Below are 20,504 nucleotides of genomic sequence, written 5' to 3'. Positions count from 1 at the left end.
ATTGCCCTGTTCACCGCCCTGAGTCCTTCGGGAGAAGGGTGGTATACAAATAAAATTAATTAATTAATTAATTAAAAACTTAAGAAGGAGCAGGGCTTTTTTTCTCATAGAACGCTCAGAATGGAGTTCCGGCACCTTTTTTGGATGGAACCTTGTAGGGTAGGCAAGGCGGGTTGTATGACATGTGTGAGTTCCGGCACCTTTTTCTTTTACAAAAAAAGCACTGAGAAGGAGACACGAAGACTAGAACACATCTCTTCCAGCAGCTAATGCTCAGAGAAGCAGGGATCAATACTAGACAAACAATCAGGCAGAAAACAATAATCAAGAAACCATCAAGGAGGAATTACTGCCACCAAATCTGGCAGAGCAAGCATATCAACAGGCAGGAAACCCCACACTCTCTTGCACTGATAAAGTTATCTACTTGGGTAATAAAACATCTGCAAACAGATAACCAAGTTCAGAGAGCACCAAGAACTGCACAGATCAACCCTGAGCTACAGACATTCTCTTTTGTTAAAAATACAGATAACGGTCTTGAGTACAGAGCTATAGTTGAAACCTACAAATATTTCAGTTCCTTGAGCATACACCAAGCAAGATTCCCTCAGTGTAGACACGTAAGAAACTTGGTTACAACGGAAAAATAAGACAATAAGGTTTATATTCCCAGAAAAATTCAGGAAATGGAAGAGGAAGTAAATAAGAATAAGAAAACTAATAAAGCTGCTTTTTTTTCAACTGCAGCTGCAAATTGAAAAAAAGACCAAGAGCCCTTTTTGGAGACAAAAACTGAAGATAGATTCAAAACCAGCTTAATTCATTTTGGAAATGTCTCACCACATATCTAAGTAGTCACAAATGGAAGCTACATCCCAGGAAAACAGTTGGATGTTAGCACTCATCTCTGTTGATTTACTGAAAGAATGTGGCAAGATCCTTGCTCTTTTAGAGTGGGGAAAAAGCAGGCTGCAGATGGCTGGTGGGAAAAACTGAAGAAGGAGATGGCACTGCAGCAATGACAGTTGTTGCTGGCTGGGGACTATGGGACTAGGAGTCCAATACTCCAGGTTGGAGGGAAGCAGTCCTAAAACAACAAATTTGCCCCTGTGTGAATTGTACCAGTTGCTCAACTCATAATGTTTTCCCCAAAGCTCATGTCACCTGCCTACAGTATTTCTTTCTGTGTGAAGATACTGTTTTCATGCAGTGTGAAACAGTCAACTCATAGAATTTGTTTCAGAGAAGAATTCTGGTTTTGCACTTTCGTTACTAGCCTTCTTACATGCCACCCATCTTGTTCATCAAGAGCGACTCGATATATATTGGAAGTGTGGAAGATTCCCCTTTTGTGACTGTTAGGCACTCTGCTCCTCAGGTGACACTGTTGTGGGTGTTCTCACAAAATGACTACCCTGATGGGACTGCCCAGTGGGGCTATTTTTCAGCTCCTCCTGTACAAACTAGGATGTTTCTACCACCCCTACTTATCTTTGCCTTTTTTTACCTTCTTATTAAAATCCTGAGCTTTATCCATTCACTATTTTAACTTCCTAAGAGCAAGTGGGGCTAAAAGGTGTTCTTGGAGATAAAAAAATGATCCTGGGATCTATGAGATAAGAATTAATCATGTGCCATCAAGTCCAGCTCAACTCTAGGAATTGTCAAGACAAGTGCTTGTCATCTTGGCTTGTCTTTGGCAAGCACCCATTATTTTTTCCTCTGTTTGCCAGAATGCAAGACCTTTTTTGCATGCATCTGTTGAGTCCAGAATGTGCACTAGCCACATCATTGGCAAACATCAACAGTCCAAAGGAGCTATGATTACAGCTATAGCCTTCAAAACTGCCATATGGGAATTTCCAATTTTAGCTAGTTCACTGAGCAAGTTGGTGCTCCATAAAAAGAGATATATGGCCCTATATGAACATTGCACAGGTATTCCTTGACATAGAACCACAATTGGGCCCAGAATATATGTTGCTAAGTGAGAAATTTGTTAACTGAGTTTTCTCCCATTGTATGGCTTTTCTTGCCACATTTGTTAAGTAAATCACTGCAGCTGTTAAATTAGTTAAGTGAATCTGGCTTCCCCACTGACTTTGCTTGTCAGATGGTTGCAAAAGATGGTCACATGACCTTGGGACACTGTAACCATCATAAATACATGCCAGTTGCCAAGCATCTGAATTTTGATCATGTGATCATGGGAATGCTGCAACGGTCTTAAGTGTGAAAAAAATGGTCACAAGTCAATTTTTTCACTGCCACCATAACTTTGAACAGTCACTAAATGAACCGTTGTAAATTGAGGACTACCTGTACATTCTTCCAAGATGAGTAGAAAGCAAATTGCCATCCCAAATGAAGGGAGAAGGAAGGGAAACAGGTTGGGCAAAAGGGATGAAGAAAAGAAAAGAAAAGAAAAGAAAAGAAAAGAAAAGAAAAGAAAAGAAAAGAAAAGAAAAGAAAAGAAAAAAAAGAAAAAAAGAAAAGAAAGCAGGAGAGACATTAATTTCTATCTTTCTACCAGGCGGATGCCTCTCTCTCTCTCTCTCTCTCTCTCTGAAATGAAATTTATGGAACAGGAAGAACTGCAGTTGTCAGATGCAAGCAAGACAAAGAACAGCCCTCCCTGACAATATCATTTTGGGGACACTGCTTCTCGCCAAGACATTTTCAAAAAATAAACTGTTATTTTAACCAGCTACATTTCAGCCCACACACTGATGAGAGAAACCACATCTTATACATGCTAAAAAAATGTTTGTATGTTTGTGTGTGTGTGTCTATGTGTTCGTGTGGTGCATGTATTTCTCCGTGTGTGTGTGAAAAAGAGGGAGGGTTGTCATTTCACAACCATAGTTGACAACTTAATGCAAAATTACTTATTGCCAACTTTTCCTTCAGTTCCTCCTTCCCAATTTCCCTCAGGATGAGCCTGATGGCACTCTTCCTTTCTCCCGGTTTGATTTTCGTAGCCGTGTCTTTTTTAAAGGGGGAAAAGATGAGCTGCTCCGGCAATGGAGAAGAAAGGTGAACAATCCTTGAGGTTTTTACACAAAGATGACAAATGGAATTCAGTGCTGGAATTGAACAAATGAAGTGCTGGATGATTAGAATCAAGCAACTCTCTAGCCCCATTCTCAAAAAGGGGTAGAGACGAGACTTGGGAAAGTAGACATCACTTAGTTTAACAACATATACGGGTATATTGGGTAAGGGGCTAAACCATTTCAGACACAATCAGTCTGCAGGTACTTGGGAAAAAATGCTATTTTTTGTAGTTGGGGGGCGGGTTGCAGGCTGATTCTTCCCACTGCCAGGAGTTCGATCCTGACCGGCTCGAGGTCGACTCAGCCTTCCATTCTTCTGAGGTTGGTAAAAATGAGGAGCCAGATTTTTGGGGACAATATGCTGACTCTGTAAAACCACGTGGAGAGGGCTGTAGAGCACCAAGGAGTGGTATATAAGTCTAAATGCTATTGCTATCATTACCAAGAGCCATGAAGGGTTTTCACGACCAGTCAAATGAGACTAGCCTTATCTCTCACGAATGAAGGCGAACATGTGTGTCCCAGGATAATGCTGCAAGATCCAATCTGAAGAGTAAACCTCTGGACCCAGTGGCCGACCCAGATTGGATCTACCCTTATCTCTTTTTTTATGATAGAGTGATCAGATTGGCCAAGGGAATGCCTCACTCTCTGAAAGGCACATGACAAAGTTTCTCACAGTATCCTTGTGATAAATGTAGATTAGATGGTACTATAATATGCGTTCAACACAATTTGAACTGTGGTGTTGGAGAAGACTCTTGAGGGTCCCTTGGATGCAAGGAGATCAAATGAATCAATCCAAAAGGAAACCCTGCTTGTTCTTTGGAAGGACAGAAGCTCAAAAACTTTGGCCACCTAATGATAAGAGAGGACTCACTGGAAAAGACCCTGATGTTGGAAAGATTGAAGACGAAAGAAGAAGGGGATGGCAGAGGATGAGATGGTGGATAGTGCAATCAATGCAATGAAAATGAATTTGTGCAAACTCTGGGAGACATGAAGGGCAGAGGGTCCTGGAGTGCTGTAGTCTATGGGGTCACAAAGAATTGGACATGACTTAGTAACTGAACAACAACAACAAATAATACATGGAGTTGCAACACACTGATCAATTGCACTGAAAAAAAGCGCTTTTACTCTACGTTAGCCAGAACAGAAATTTTGAGTGGGATTTCATAGACTCCATCTTTGACCATCTTTATGAACAATCTGGACATTTGAAGTCCATCAAAATAGAGTGGGACTGGGAGCTTTCTTTTCATGGCAGGGCTTTTAAAAAGAGACCTATGTTGCTTATACCTTTTGCTTTTGTTCCCATCGAAGCTTTTATTCAGGGCTGACTGGAAGACAATTCAGAAAAGAAACCCCAATCTGTAAAAATCTGGGTTGGAGATCAGAGAATCAGAGTGCAAATGAGACCGGTAGAACTAGATGTGTATGTTCTATATGTTTAGGAACTGTAATTTGAGCTAGGACTTAGTTCTAAGTGTGGGGTGTTGCAGAAGAGCTTGGCTGAAAGAACAGGTAGATGAGATCAGTATCTCCAGAAGGAACAGCGCTTGCCTCCTTTTGTGATTTTCCACTTCCTTCTTGTTCTTGGAGCTTGACAAACATAATAAAGACTTGAACTCTTAATGAATCCACCAAACTGGATTTTTACAGAAGTTTCTAGAAGTAGGACTGTGGGTAGAGAATTTAGACAACACCTTCATGGGAGTCAGCAAGGCCCACTGTACCACACCCTATATGTGCATGTGTACCCCACTGCTCTCATTTTCAGAGGTTTTTAAGGATCCAAACCTGAACTTTTAGGGATTTAAACTATACAAACTCTTTAAACTATTCTGGAGGGCATATTTTATAAGTTCCTGCTTCCCGGAGTTGTGGGTGCCAATGTATAAATGCTCCAATGTATAAATGCTCCATCGCTGGAAGTTTTCAAGAAAAGACTGGACAGCCATTTGTCCAAGAAGAAATAATATCTTCTGCCTTGGGCAGGGGGATTGGACTAGAAGACTTCCAAGGTCCCTTCTAGCCCTGTGATTGTATGAATCTATGTGTCCAGCATCAACAGCCAGCTCTGCTTTAATTGTGGTAGGGTCTACTGGAGTTGAGGCTGGATGTTCCCCACTACAGGTGGCTCACTGGGTTAGGACGCTGAGCTTGTTGATCAGAAGGTCGGCAGTTTGGCGGGTCGAATGCCGCGTAACAGAGTGAGCTCCTGTTACTAGTCCCAGCTTCTGCCAACCTAGCAGTTCGATAGCACGTAAAAATGCAAATAGAAAAATAGGGAACACTACAGTGGGAAGGTAACAGTGCTCCGTGCGCCTTTGGCGTCTAGTCATGCCGGCCACATGACCACGGAGACATTCTCGGACAAGTGCTGGCTCTTCGGCTTTGAAACAGAGATGAGCACCAGCCCCTAGAGTTGGAAATGACTAGCACACATGTGCGGGGGAACCTTTACCTTTACCTTATAGCACAGAAGGGGACTTAAAGCCTCTTTCTTTACCAATATATACTTTTTTAATTAAAAGTCTCAGGAGGAGATACACCCACATATACAGATAAATGGGGGGGGGGGAGAACCCATACTTTCCCTGAAAGATGAAGCTACTTAAATAGCCTCATCTTCCTAAGCAGACTGTTCTAAAGTTAACCAGGAAGTATTTTTTCTACTGTTATCTGAAATCTGCTTTCCCTAAAATTTCCACCCACTGATTCCATTGTGAGGGTGAACTATTATTTTAAAACTTAACAAATGCATCTTAAAACCATAATGTTTTTCACCCAACAAGGATGTGAACAAGAGAGCTGAAATATGAACTAATTATTATCAGAAACATAGCTCCATTGTTGTTTACACTTCCTTGTAATTTGGGGACAGAAACCTGTCCATGTAAAAACATCCTTGGAAGTCTTGCTCCGAGTACTTGTTTTTCCAGGAAGAGAGCAATTTTAGCTGTTTTCGTCCCCAGCGTGTAAAACGGCAAAATAATCCAAGAGATGTGGCTGTCTCCTCTCATTGACATTCTTTTATCACCAAGTTAAAAAATTAACATTTTATCTAGATTTTGGCAGTAGGTTTGCAATTTGTCTCCAAGCCATTGTTTTGGTTTTACTCTTCTTTCTTTTTTTCCATTCTGCTTTACTCTTTATAGGTTTTGCCTTCTTAAGTAAATCATGCTTTTCCATTCATGCATCAGTCACCCTCACCTAAGATCAGCAAAGTAGTAATGTTACGGTACAGCTACCTCCCTCAGTCTCGCGCCATTATGAATCCTAGGACTGTAACTCTTAGAATTCACACCCAATATGGTAAGAATCACAATTTTTAAACCAGATTTCAAGGATTCTTTGAAGAGGTGAGAATTGTTCCCACCCTTTTGGCCTTCAAGAGGGATAACTTGATTTTGCCAGTTGGCTTAGGGGCCTGAGAGGGCGCTCACTGCTGGAGTTGGTTGATGGAATGGGACAATTCGCCATGGCCAACTCACTGCGGGACAGCTCACTGTGGGACAATGTAACATGGAATAGGGTATATCTAGTATAATGAAGAGAAGGATGAGGGGGGACGTGATAGCAGTGTTCCAATATCTCAGGGGCTGCCACAAAGAAGAGGGAGTCAAGCTATTCTCCAAAGCACCTGAAGGCAGGACAAGAAGCAATGGATGGAAACTAGTCAAGGAGAGAAGCAACCTAGAACTAAGGAGAAATTTCCTGACAGTTAAAACAATTAATCAGTGGAACAACCTGCCTCCAGAAGCTGTGAATGCTCCAACACTGGAAGTTTTTAAGAAGGAGTGGACAACCATTTGTCTGAAATAGTACAGGGTTTCCTGCCTGAGCAGGGGGTTGGACTAGATGACCTCCAAGGTACCTTCCATCATCATCATCATCATCATCATCATTATATCTGAAGAGAGGGACAAGTAGAATTGCAGCTCATCCCAACTTTGAGAACTTCTAACTTGAGAAGGTTCAAACCTAAAGCAAGAGAAGGCCCACTGCAATTCACTTGTCCCTCTCTTGAGTTATCCATGTTAAATTGTCCCAGGGTGAGTTGTTCTGTGGTGACTTGGCCATGGTGACTTGGCCCATGGCGAGTTGGCCGTGGCAAGTTGTCCTAGACCTGTTGGTTGACAGGATAAGAAGACCACAACCCCTTGCCATCTGTCTCTTAGTTCTGGGTATTTTGTATTTTAAAAAAGCATACTTTTAATATTTTAATTACTTTTTTATCTTTCTAAGCCATCTGTAAGCCACACAGCATCATCTTATAAGGCAGATGGGCAGGAAATTTTTTTAATAAATAAGTAAAAATAAAAATTGTGTTAAAAAAACCCTTCTGCTAAGCACAGGTAGTTCTCGGCTCATGACCATAATTGAGACCAGAATTTCTGTTGTTAAGTCAGGGAGTTGTTAAGTGCTTTTTCCAGTGCTGTTGTAATTTTCAATGGTCATTAAATAAATGGTTGTTAGTCCAGGACTATACTGTTGAGTAGAGAGGTTAAAATCAAAACGGAACTTTAAAAACCCACTGTGGATGTTCCTGCAAGAAGGAATGTCACTGCTTGATGGTGAAAGAAAAATTAATATAGATGCCAAGTGTCTTTCTTTTGACAGAGCAGGGACTCATAACTGAAAAGACCCCGCCTGTTGTAGCCACCATCTGGCTTTTGGGGGGTAGGGACACCACGGGAGGTGCTTCTAGAGACATCCAAGTACCTGGGCCGGTATATATGAAAGGCCTGGGATTGGATCCTAACAGCTGCAATTGAACCTTTGTGCTGCTGCTGTCATTGAAATATCAGAAATTTTCTACTTGGAGGATGCATTGATTTTTTTTTTAAAAAAAGTTTCAAACCATCAAATATTTCTCTTCAGTCACGACAAGCCAACAAATTATACTGTTGCCATGGTTATGGTACAGGCCACCATCAACAACTAACTAACTCATCATGGCCAAGATCTCTGTATGCATTTAACATCAAGAAGACTAAAATGCATCTTTCCATGGGAAATTGTTAAAGCTTTTTGGAAGAGCTCAACTCATTAAAGAACTTATACTCTGAATTTTTAATTTTAAAGGTGGGCACTCGGAGTTGAAGAATTTGGTTGGAAAAAAAGGAGGGTTTTTAAAAATGTGTATCACTTTCTAAAGTGTCGATTGTTAAAACCACTCTCTTCCATTTCTGCATTAATGCGGAGTTTGCTTTAGATTTTCTGCATGAAGGTCTATATTCATTTATACATAGCTGTATAAATACATACATTTATACATTGGAGGTCATCTAGTCCAACCCCCTGCTCAGGCAGGAAACCCTATACCAGTTCAGACAAATGGTTGTCCAGTCTCTTCTTAAAAACTTCCAGTGTTGGAGCATTCACCACTTCTGGAGGCAGGTTGTTCCACTGGTTCATTGTTCTAACTGTCAGGAAGTTTCTCCTTAGTTCTAGGTTGCTTTTCTCCTTGACTAGTTTCCATCCGTTGCTTCTTGTCCTGCCTTCAGGTGCTTTGGAGAATAGCTTGACTCCCTCTTCTTTGTGGCAGCCCCTGAGATATTGGAAGACTGCTATCATGTCACCCCTCACCCTTCTCTTCCTTAAACTAGACATACCCAATTCCAGCACCATAAAAAGGAACTTATGATTGTTTTTCACACTTAAACTGTTGCAGCATCCCAAGGTCACAGGATTAAAATTCAGATGCTTGGCAACTGACACATATTTATGACCGTTGCAGAGTCCCAGGGTCATGTAATCACCTTTTATGGAATTCTGACAAGCAAAGTCAGTGGAGAAGCCAGATTCGTGTTACTAACTTAACCACTGCAGCGATTCACATAACAACTGTGACATGAAAGGTCATAAAATTGGGCAAAAAATCACTTAACAAATATCTCACTTAGCAATAGACATGTTGGGCTCCACTGTGGTTGTAAGTTGAGCAGGACTATCTATATTAAAATTAAAATAAATTAAAATAAAATTAAAATAAATAAAAATAAAAAAATAAATATTTATTTTATTTTATTTTATTTTAATTCCATTTATATCCCACCCTTCTCCGAAGACTCAGGGCGCCTTACAAGCTTAGCAGTAGCCTTCATTCTATGTATATGCCTGCTTATTAGGGCTTTCACACAAACCCCAAGCGGCATTTTTACAAAGTCAGCTTATTGCCCCCAACAATCTGGGTCCTCATTTTACCTACCTCGGAAGGATGGAAGGCTGAGTCAACCTTGAGCCTGGTGGGATGCGAACCTGCACTAATTGCAGGCAGCTGGTGTTACTTAAGGAGGCATTAGCCCACTGCTCCACCAAATATACAGAAGGTATATTTATTTGTAATGCACCACTTTAACTATCCTGATCTCTTTGCTTTTCTTGACCTAAATGCTGCCTGCTAGACTACCACTGCCAGCCTAAACCTCATTGGTGAATTAATCCATTGTCTGGATTTGTACGCTATAGTGCATCATAAACTAAGATTTATACAAATGCTAGCCCTCAAAAATGTATCCAATGTTAGTGTTAATACTAACCAAGTTTAGCATGTTTTGCAAATACAGCTGGTAGAGTTTGAGCTAACCTGATTAAATGTCCTCTCTGCTGCACAGCGGTTTTTATGTGAGCAATCCTAATGTGTGTTGTTTGAGTGTGTGCATGTGTAAGGACATGTGGGAAAGGCCTTGGGAGACTGGGCAAAGAGAAGCTGTCAAGGAAATGGTCAGAAGAAACAACACAACCCAAAGCTGGACTTTGGACCGACAAGAAGCTCAGAAGAGGCCCTCCCTAAGTTGTTAGGAGGCAGAGTAAAAGAGACAGGAGGGCAAATTGTACTTTCAGAGTTCCAAGATTAATGTTGGCCTCACAGGGTTAACCTGACAGGAATCACAACCAGGTGAGCTAATTCTACTTTATTATAATGCTACACTGACAGAATCTTGCAAGTCTGAAAGTGCAATTTGCCTTCTCTCTCTCTCCAAGGCCTTTCCCACATTCCATTACAGCATGTAAGTTAGAGAAGAAAAGCACATGGCACAAGAATTTACACCTTTCTAAATGATGATGAGAGATGCAACAGTTGAAGAAAAGATCAGAAGAGTTGTTCAGATCTCTGTAAAAGACAGCCAGGTAGGTGGACATGTGTGAAATTCAGAAGAGACAAAAATAATTTCCTTTGGTGTACCGATGGGTAAGTAAGCAACTCAGCCACACAGCAATTTTGTTGTGCTTCCTTCCCAACCTGAAACCAAAAGGAAACCTTGCCAGCATAAATTACAGTGTCCTCCCAGCAAGCCCTTAATGAGCACCTAGAATACATGTGTGACACTGTAAGGACAACAACCAGTTATTTTTTCTGGCTGAAATCTGAAGAAAAGCTGCCACCAATTATCATACAGAACATTTGTGCTAAGATAGCTCTTGAAAGGTTTGAGCACTCCATCTACCCATTTGTAAATCTTTCCAAAGGACTGTTGACCTCTCCATCTACCAACCACTAGATGGTATCAAAGAGTTTGTTTCTCTCTTAAGAACAAGATAGTAGTTGTTTGCCAGTCAATGCAGTTACCATATAAATATTCTTGGAGTTTCAGTTTGTGTAAAAGATGTGTTCAGCGGTGGGATACTCTCAAGTCCAGTTCCATTTTGGAAAATACATTATTTTCCCAAATTATTTGATCAACATTCAATCAGCCCATCAGCCACTAGGTGAAAGTAAAGAGAATTTGCTTCTCATAGCTGCCAACTAGTGGTCAATTGGGTTTTTGCATCCAAAATCTAACCACTTAATAAACAGCAATAGCACTTAGAATTTATATACCGCTTCATAGTGCTTTACAGCCCTTGCTAAGCGGTTTACAGAGTCAGCATCTTGCCCCCAACAATTTGAGTGCTCATTTTACTGACTGCAGAAGGATGGAAGGCTTAGTCAAGAACTGAGCCAGTCAAGATCGAACTCCTGGAGTGAGCAGTGAATTAGCCTGCAGTACTGCATTCTAACCACTGCACCACCACGGCTCTAAATGGTGTTGAAGAGCTGGAGTTTGAGAAATCACTTATTGATTCTTATGTGAAATCACAGCATAAATAAAGCTGGGATAAATAAAATAAAGGAAAATGTTACCTATTTGTCAAAGCTATCTTTACCAGGTTACATTCAATAATGGAGTGAACAGTTTAAAAGAACATCCCTCTTTTAAAGGGATGGGAATTTGAAGGATTCCTTTGGAAGGGCTTAAGCCTACAAAAGCCCAAGACCTGATTCTTGTCAACTACAGTTTTAATTACCGTATATACTTGAGTATAAGCCGAATTTTTCAGCCCACTTTTTGGGCTGAAAAATTCCACTTCGGCTTATACTCCAGTCAACAAAAAAACTTACCGAGGACTTGTGCGCGGCCGAGGCTTTGGTGCTTCCGGGATCGCCCGCACCTCTCCCAAGCCACCGCCGTCCGAGACCTGCCGAAGTTTGGGGAGGTTTGGGGAGGTGCGCGCGCACCTCCCCAAACTCCGCGCCTTGCCTGCCTGCTTCTTTCCGCAGCGGAAAGAAGCAGGCAGGCAGGGCGCGGAGGAACGGAGACTTGCCGACGTTTGGGGAGGTTTGGGCGCCTCCCCAAACCTCGGCAGGTCTCCGTTCCTCCGCGCAGACCTGCCGACGTTTGGGGAGGTTTGGGCGCCTCCCCAAACCTCGGCAGGTCTCCGTTCCTCCTGCCGACCTTTGGGGAGGTTTGGGCGCCTCCCCAAACCTCCCCAGGTCTCCGTTCCTCCTGCCGACCTTTGGGGAGGTTTGGGCGCCTCCCCAAACGTCCCCAAACCTCGGCAGGTCTCCGTTCCTCCTGCCGACCTTTGGGGAGGTTTGGGCGCCTCCCCAAACCTCCCCAAACCTCGGCAGGTCTCCGTTCCTCCTGCCGACCTTTGGGGAGGTTTGGGCGCCTCCCCAAACGTCCCCAAACCTCGGCAGGTCTCCGTTCCTCCTGCCGACCTTTGGGGAGGTTTGGGCGCCTCCCCAAACCTCCCCAAACCTCGGCAGGTCTCCGTTCCTCCGCGCAGACCTGCCGACCTTTGGGGAGGTTTGGGCGCCTCCCCAAACGTCCCCAAACCTCGGCAGGTCTCCGTTCCTGTTTGGGGAGGTTTGGGCGCCTCCCCAAACCTCCCCAAACCTCGGAAGGTCTCCGTTCCTCCGCGCAGACCTGCCGACCTTTGGGGAGGTTTGGGCGCCTCCCCAAACGTCCCCAAACCTCGGCAGGTCTCCGTTCCTGTTTGGGGAGGTTTGGGCGCCTCCCCAAACCTCGGCAGGTCTCCGTTCCTCCGCGCAGACCTGCCGACCTTTGGGGAGGTTTGGGCGCCTCCCCAAACGTCCCCAAACCTCGGCAGGTCTCCGTTCCTCCGCGCAGACCTGCCGACCTTTGGGGAGGTTTGGGCGCCTCCCCAAACGTCCCCAAACCTCGGCAGGTCTCCGTTCCTGTTTGGGGAGGTTTGGGCGCCTCCCCAAACCTCCCCAAACCTCGGCAGGTCTCCGTTCCTCCGCGCAGACCTGCCGACCTTTGGGGAGGTTTGGGCGCCTCCCCAAACGTCCCCAAACCTCGGCAGGTCTCCGTTCCTGTTTGGGGAGGTTTGGGCGCCTCCCCAAACCTCCCCAAACCTCGGCAGGTCTCCGTTCCTCCGCGCAGACCTGCCGACGTTTGGGGAGGTTTGGGCGCCTCCCCAAACCTCCCCAAACCTCGGCAGGTCTCCGTTCCTGTTTGGGGAGGTTTGGGCGCCTCCCCAAACCTCCCCAAACCTCGGCAGGTCTCCGTTCCTCCGCGCAGACCTGCCGACCTTTGGGGAGGTTTGGGCGCCTCCCCAAACGTCCCCAAACCTCGGCAGGTCTCCGTTCCTGTTTGGGGAGGTTTGGGCGCCTCCCCAAACCTCCCCAAACCTCGGCAGGTCTCCGTTCCTCCGCGCAGACCTGCCGACCTTTGGGGAGGTTTGGGCGCCTCCCCAAACGTCCCCAAACCTCGGCAGGTCTCCGTTCCTGTTTGGGGAGGTTTGGGCGCCTCCCCAAACCTCCCCAAACCTCGGCAGGTCTGCGCGGAGGAACGGAGACCTGCCGAGGTTTGGGGACGTTTGGGGAGGCGCCCAAACCTCCCCAAACAGGAACGGAGACCTGCCGAGGTTTGGGGACGTTTGGGGAGGCGCCCAAACCTCCCCAAAGGTCGGCAGGTCTGCGCGGAGGAACGGAGACCTGCCGAGGTTTGGGGAGGTTTGGGGAGGCGCCCAAACCTCCCCAAACAGGAACGGAGACCTGCCGAGGTTTGGGGAGGTTTGGGGAGGCGCCCAAACCTCCCCAAAGGTCGGCAGGTCTGCGCGGAGGAACGGAGACCTGCCGAGGTTTGGGGAGGTTTGGGGAGGCGCCCAAACCTCCCCAAACAGGAACGGAGACCTGCCGAGGTTTGGGGACGTTTGGGGAGGCGCCCAAACCTCCCCAAAGGTCGGCAGGTCTGCGCGGAGGAACGGAGACCTGCCGAGGTTTGGGGAGGTTTGGGGAGGCGCCCAAACCTCCCCAAACAGGAACGGAGACCTGCCGAGGTTTGGGGAGGTTTGGGGAGGCGCCCAAACCTCCCCAAACGTCGGCAGGTCTGCGCGGAGGAACGGAGACCTGCCGAGGTTTGGGGAGGTTTGGGGAGGCGCCCAAACCTCCCCAAACAGGAACGGAGACCTGCCGAGGTTTGGGGACGTTTGGGGAGGCGCCCAAACCTCCCCAAAGGTCGGCAGGTCTGCGCGGAGGAACGGAGACCTGCCGAGGTTTGGGGACGTTTGGGGAGGCGCCCAAACCTCCCCAAACAGGAACGGAGACCTGCCGAGGTTTGGGGACGTTTGGGGAGGCGCCCAAACCTCCCCAAAGGTCGGCAGGTCTGCGCGGAGGAACGGAGACCTGCCGAGGTTTGGGGAGGTTTGGGGAGGCGCCCAAACCTCCCCAAACAGGAACGGAGACCTGCCGAGGTTTGGGGACGTTTGGGGAGGCGCCCAAACCTCCCCAAAGGTCGGCAGGTCTGCGCGGAGGAACGGAGACCTGCCGAGGTTTGGGGAGGTTTGGGGAGGCGCCCAAACCTCCCCAAACAGGAACGGAGACCTGCCGAGGTTTGGGGAGGTTTGGGGAGGCGCCCAAACCTCCCCAAACGTCGGCAGGTCTGCGCGGAGGAACGGAGACCTGCCGAGGTTTGGGGAGGTTTGGGGAGGCGCCCAAACCTCCCCAAACAGGAACGGAGACCTGCCGAGGTTTGGGGACGTTTGGGGAGGCGCCCAAACCTCCCCAAAGGTCGGCAGGTCTGCGCGGAGGAACGGAGACCTGCCGAGGTTTGGGGAGGCGCCCAAACCTCCCCAAAGGTCGGCAGGAGGAACGGAGACCTGCCGAGGTTTGGGGAGGTTTGGGGAGGCGCCCAAACCTCCCCAAAGGTCGGCAGGAGGAACGGAGACCTGCCGAGGTTTGGGGAGGCGCCCAAACCTCCCCAAAGGTCGGCAGGAGGAACGGAGACCTGCCGAGGTTTGGGGAGGCGCCCAAACCTCCCCAAAGGTCGGCAGGAGGAACGGAGACCTGCCGAGGTTTGGGGAGGTTTGGGGAGGCGCCCAAACCTCCCCAAAGGTCGGCAGGAGGAACGGAGACTTGGGGAGGTTTGGGGAGGCGCCCAAACCTCCCCAAAGGTCGGCAGGAGGAACGGAGACCTGCCGACGAGCCGCGGCCACACAGGGTATTCCTGTGTATTCAGGCTTGCAAAATGGCGGATCGAGCCTCTGCTGGTGGCAGAGGCTTGCAGAACGGCGGATCGGCTTATACTCGAGTCAATAACTTTTTCCAGTTTTGGGGGGTGAAATTGGGGGTCTCGGCTTATACTCGAGTCGGCTTATACTCAAGTATATACGGTACATCTCTTAAGCTGCAGATGAGCTAGAGAGGCATTTTAGTCTAGTGGTTAAGGCACCAGGCTAGAAACCAGGAGAGTGAATTCTAGTCCTGTCTTAGGCGTGAAAGCTAGTTGAGCGACTTTGGGCCAGGAGCTCTCTCAGCCCATAATTTCAGGATTTCCAATTCTCTAGAGAAGGGGTGTCAAACTCGCCGCATCACGTGATGTGTTGCAACGTATTGTAACTTTTTCCCCCTTGCTGGAGCTGGGGTAGGCGTAGCTTCCACGTCACATCCGGCCTGTGGGCCAGCAGTTTGACACCCCCGCTCTAGAGCAATTCAGACATCTTAAAATTGCTGAGGTTGAAAACTCTTCTAGATTTACTGGTGGACCAACCCACTTTAAAAAGAAGAGGGGTGAGACATGGGGGCTGTGGAAAACATAGTTTTACTCCTCTTGCAGTCAAAATAGCACTGCAGAATAGATGTTGAGTCCAGGGACTTAGACAGGAGGAGGTGTTGGGCCAGTTGTAACTGAGCAGTTGTCTGCCCTACATTACTTCAAACTTCCTCCCTCATGCACTATGGATTATCCCTATGTGAAGTCTTCTTCTGTTCTACTTTTATGCCAAAAGACCTTTTACCAACTTAGTACAGGTAGTCTTAGACTTACAACCATTTGTTTAATGACTGTTCAAAGTTATGGCACTGAAAAAAGGAACTTAGGACCAATTTTCACACTTTTGATCGTTGTAGTATCCCCACAGTCACATGATCAAATTTTGAATCGTTGGTAACCGGCATGCATTTACGATGGTCGCAGCATCCCGGGATTCCAGGGCTGTCATCTGCAACCTTCTTATCAGAGTTTCTGACAAGCAAAGTCAATGGGAGAAGCCATAATTGCTTAACAACCACATGATTTATTTAACAACTGAAGGGATTCATTTAACAACCATGGCAAAAAGGTCATAAAATGGGGCATTTAAGAACTGACTTGTTTAGCAACAGAAATTTTGGGCTCAATTGTGGTCATAAGTCAAGAACCACCTGTACTCAGCTGCCTGTAAGATGGAAGCTCCATTCTGAGGACATGCCCACAGCAACTGTTAAGTGGAGCATCTTTGTGCCACAATAAGTCTCTGTGGTTTAGCTCAAAGACTGAAAATGTTTCATCTTGCCATGTATATGCCCAGCCACTATTACATTCAAACACCTGGCGTTGGCTTTAAGGTGATGCAAAACCATTTTCTAAATGAATGCTGTTTCAGTAAAGAGGCCTAGATGTAAATTTGATATTTCCAATCAGAAATATTAAAAGTCAGCTTTGTTAAAAACTTTAATTGTAATTTGGATGGGACACAGGATTACTGGAGGGCAGAAAAACTTTTATTATGGATTAGAATAAATAGTAGGTGCACTATCACAGTATGCAAAAAAACGTCACCCCAACAAAGCAACAAGTCACTGTTCAATGGATTATTTGGACCCTTATGGATCAGGGCTGTATAGGTAGTCCTTGACTTACAATGGTTCATTTAGTGACCATTCAAATTTACAACAAGTGACTTATGCCCATATTTCACAGTTATGACCTTTGTAGCATCCCCTTGAACGTATGATCAAAATTCAGATGCTTGGCAACTGGTTCATCCTTACGGTCATTACTGTGTCCCAAGGTTATATGATCACCTTTTGCAACCTTTTGACAAGCAAAGTCAATGGGGAAGCCAGATTCACTTAACAACTGTGGCAAGAAAGGTCATGAAATAGGGCAAAGCTCACTTAACAATTGTCTCACTTAACATCAGAAATTTTGGGCTCAGTTGTGGACTACCTGTATTGAGATGGGTTTTTTTTGACTGAGATAAACTCTGCATTGCATTGTTTTATTCTATTTCAGTGTTTCTCAACCTCATCAATTTTAAGATGCCTGGACGAAAACTTCCAGAATTGCCTAGCCAGCCAAACTGACTGGGGGATTCTGGGAATTGACCTCCACACATTTTAAAGTTCATGAGATTGAGAAACAGAGTTCTACTATAAGGAGAACTTTAATTCCTTTTGGCTGAGATGTTAGCTGGTAAAATACAACTTCTCACATTATTTTCACATCTTTCCTAAGGAAGAAACTATTTCTCCTTTTAGAGTTTCACAGTCACAGCAGTGAAATTTGCTGTCACCCATATTACTGCAGTTTTTGAGTGTACTTCAACCCTACTTTAACCCCAAACTATTAATAACTGAAGGTTGTGCATGCAAATAAGTAATTCTCTTAGGAAAAGAGGGGGTTTTCTTTCTAACTTGGTGGAAGCTAAGCTCCTTGATCGTGGAATTGCTGGGTCTTAAAATACAAATATTAAGAACTACTGCCCTAAGGAAATGGTTCTTGTCCAGATGTTAGTTGAGAAAAGCCAAAAGGTAGCTTTTCCTCCAGCAAAAGCAATGGTTATTTCCCTGTGCTTTGTAGAATGATAGAAATAACCAGTGAATCTTCTTATATATTTTTAAAATAGGACTGTAAACTAGCTCTGTTTGTTTATGCCTTGTCTGCCTCCTTTTCTCAACATTTAATGGGCTCAGAAGCTAAACAAGTTCATGCCAAGCCAGGTTAGTACTTAGATGGGAAAAACCCAGGAAACCCCACAAATTTAGTTTAGACTGAGATGTTAAAAAACAACACTTAAGAAGGCAATGGTCATCCATACCCGTAGTGCTGCCAAGAAAAACAAAAGGACTTATCTATGTAATTTGTAAGAATTTGGCCCATGCAGACTTCAACATAAACTTCCTCCCTCTTTTGAATTGATCCCAATATGAAGAATTTGTGTTTCTTCTACGGCAGATTTTATGAGTGACTATTAGAAATTATGCCACAATAAAAGAAAACTGGAGTGATGCGGGAAGTGCAAGATACTGTAAGTGCATGGCTCACAGCTCATGCGCACATCTATAAGAAAGTGGAAGTGGTGTTTGTGTGTGTGTGCTTGCGTATGCTCAGGCATATTTGTGTGATTTGATGCTCATCATGAAGAGGTGGGGATACTTGCAACTTTAAAGCTTTTGGAAACCACACACACACACACAGTATTGTACCTTTAAAAGCTTTTAAGCAGAAGAAAGTGGAAAAGAGTGCCTTCATAGGTTCTTCTCTAATTTTTTTTAAATTGGAGATGCCAAGGAGAGGACTTCCTCATTGCAAAGAACATTTTTCTGTAACCAATATGTGACTGTCTTTCAGGGTATTACAATTGTTCCTCTGGATTTTTAGTTCTTATCCAGCATCAAGCAAGTGATGTGATTATGAACATAGCAGCACTTACTTCAGTTTTATCTGTCCCTAAATTTTGAACTAGATCTACAAGGTAAATGAACAAGAAAAGGCTCTCCTCTCCCTTATTTGAGACTGCCCACTTGGAGCAAGAACAAATTTATTCCTTTAATTTTATTAGCCCTCATAAACTCATCAACTTCCGATCCACCTAACATCCTAACCAAACAATCACATTACACTGTTGCTTGACATGTCAACCCTATCTACATGTCAACCTTGCCTAGCCTAGAAGAACCTCAATTCTAAGCCCCAAGGGACCATTTGGGCTGCAGTCCCAGGCCGCCTAACCATTTGGTCAGCTGATAACTCACAGTGCTGTTCTTCCTTTGGGGCAAGATAGCTGTAACGAGAAGACAAATTGGAAGCTCTGAGCTTCCAAATTTATTCAATGGCCTATTAATAGAAAGGTTATTCTTCATTAATAGCATTTCAAACTAATCTACAGACACTAAAATGAAGCAATCCGACTATTCAGACTAAGGGCTAACAGCAGAGATTAAAAAAAATACTGCAGATAGTAGCAAAAATAATATACCTTGTTCAAAGCAATCAACCATAGCAATGAATGAGGTCTCCTGTGCTTGCTTTGTTTTTTTTCTAACTACCTCCCTGCCCTGTTTTTTCCTGTTGCATTTGCAAGTTGGCATGCCAACCTGGGTGTGAACCTTCTCTGCTTCCCCACAGAAAAGTGATACGCCTAAAAAGGTCGGGATTTCCCTTCGTGTAAGTTATAGCCGAGGAACTCCTTAAATAGAGAGCTCTGAAGGCAGACAAAGTTGCAGCAGGAGTGGAAGCGGATGAGACTTATGGAGGATACAGTGTTTCCCCAGCTCTTCAACTGACAAGAGAGATAAGAAAACCAAAACCAGCAGCACAGATCTTCAGGCAGCTGGACCACAATGGAAAAAAGATTGCACAGTCATCAACGTATGCCTTCCCTTGATCTTTATCGTGTCCATGCAAATGCAGGATTTGACTGCTCTTTTTCAGCTTCAGTCCATTCCCTCTTCCTAGAATTGTACAAAGTCAAATATGCAAATCTGAAATCATGATTACAGTAACCCAGCAACAGACGTAGTAAGAAATATTTCAAAAGAGGGAAAAACATTACAGAATAACAGAATTGGAAGGGACCTTGGAAATCATCGTCCAACACTCTGCTCAAGCATGAGACCCTATACCATTTCAGACAAATGGTTGTCCAGTATCTTCTTGAAAGCCTCCAGTGATGATGGGGCACCCACAACATCTGAAGGCAAGCTGTTCCACTGGTTGATTGTTCTCACTGTTAGGAAATTTCTCCTGAGTTCTAGGTTGCTTCTCTCCTTGATTAATTTCTATCCATTGTTTCTTGTCTTGCCTTCTGCTGCTTTGGAAAATAATTTGACCCCCTTTTCTTTGTGGCAGCCCCTCAAATATTGAAAGATGGATATCATGTCTCCTCTTGTCCTTCTTTTCATTAAACTGTACATACCCAATTCCTGCGACCATTCTTCATGTATTTTAGCCTCCAGCCCCCAATCATCCTTGTTGCTCTTCTCTGCACTCTTTCTCAACATCATTTTTTGTATTGTGGTGATCAAAACTGGATGCAGTATTTCAGGTTTTGTCCAGCTCCATGTCACATCAGCAAAAACACAACAAAAGGAACTCCCAAATCAATCCTCAGAGTGAAATAAAATGGTTTTGCAATGAAGGAGAAAAGGGGAGACAAAGAATACGAGAATATCACAGCAGGTTTTGGGAAAAATAAATTGAAACTGGAGCTGAACATATTATTATGATCCCCACCCCTACCTACCATCAAATGGTGAGATTTTTCTGGGGTTGGAATGTTTGCTGATTCATTCCACCTGCAAGGATTTTTTTTATATATTTTGTATTTAATTTATTTACCCCTATATAGCTTGGGTTGAAGGGAGGTGGAGGTACTGCTTTAAAACTCTGACAGTTTCAAGCCCAACTGCTTCTAAAAAAAATCTGAGTCCCTTTGGGGTTGGGTGAAGTGGAGTGTATGACTAAATTGAACATTCTGCCTCCACCCTCTGGACCCAGATAGGTAAGTAGATTAAATAAACAGATAAACTACTAGCAATGTTTCTGAAAATCTACTATGTCTCAAGCGATGGGAAAATCAATATTAATTCATATATTTGCCTTCAACTTATATTCTTTCAACTTGGGCAACCAAACTACTGCCCCCTCATTTTCCCCCTGC

General features: G+C 44.7%; 1 protein-coding gene across 5 annotated transcripts in view; it reads right to left on the bottom strand.

Annotated features, from left to right (window-relative positions):
* ATP2A3 (ATPase sarcoplasmic/endoplasmic reticulum Ca2+ transporting 3) overlaps positions 1–20,504 on the bottom strand; it is a 153,295-nt gene that overhangs the window by 89,071 nt on the left and 43,720 nt on the right. Inside the window, exon 1 of one of the 5 annotated variants that reach the window (XM_081314139.1) lies at positions 19,761–19,863. The exons of the other annotated variants lie outside the window; for them this stretch is intronic. Within the exon in view, the coding sequence (XP_081170265.1) occupies positions 19,761–19,848 (88 nt within the window). The 5' untranslated portion in view covers positions 19,849–19,863. Of the gene's footprint in view, positions 1–19,760; positions 19,864–20,504 lie in introns of those variants that run through there. 5 annotated transcript variants of the gene reach the window in all.

This window comes from Vipera berus, assembly GCF_964194415.1.
Source record: "Vipera berus genome assembly, chromosome: 1".
Taxonomy (NCBI): domain Eukaryota; kingdom Metazoa; phylum Chordata; class Lepidosauria; order Squamata; family Viperidae; genus Vipera; species Vipera berus.
Note: the sequence above shows the minus strand (reverse complement) of the source record. Positions and strands in the feature narration are given on the sequence as shown.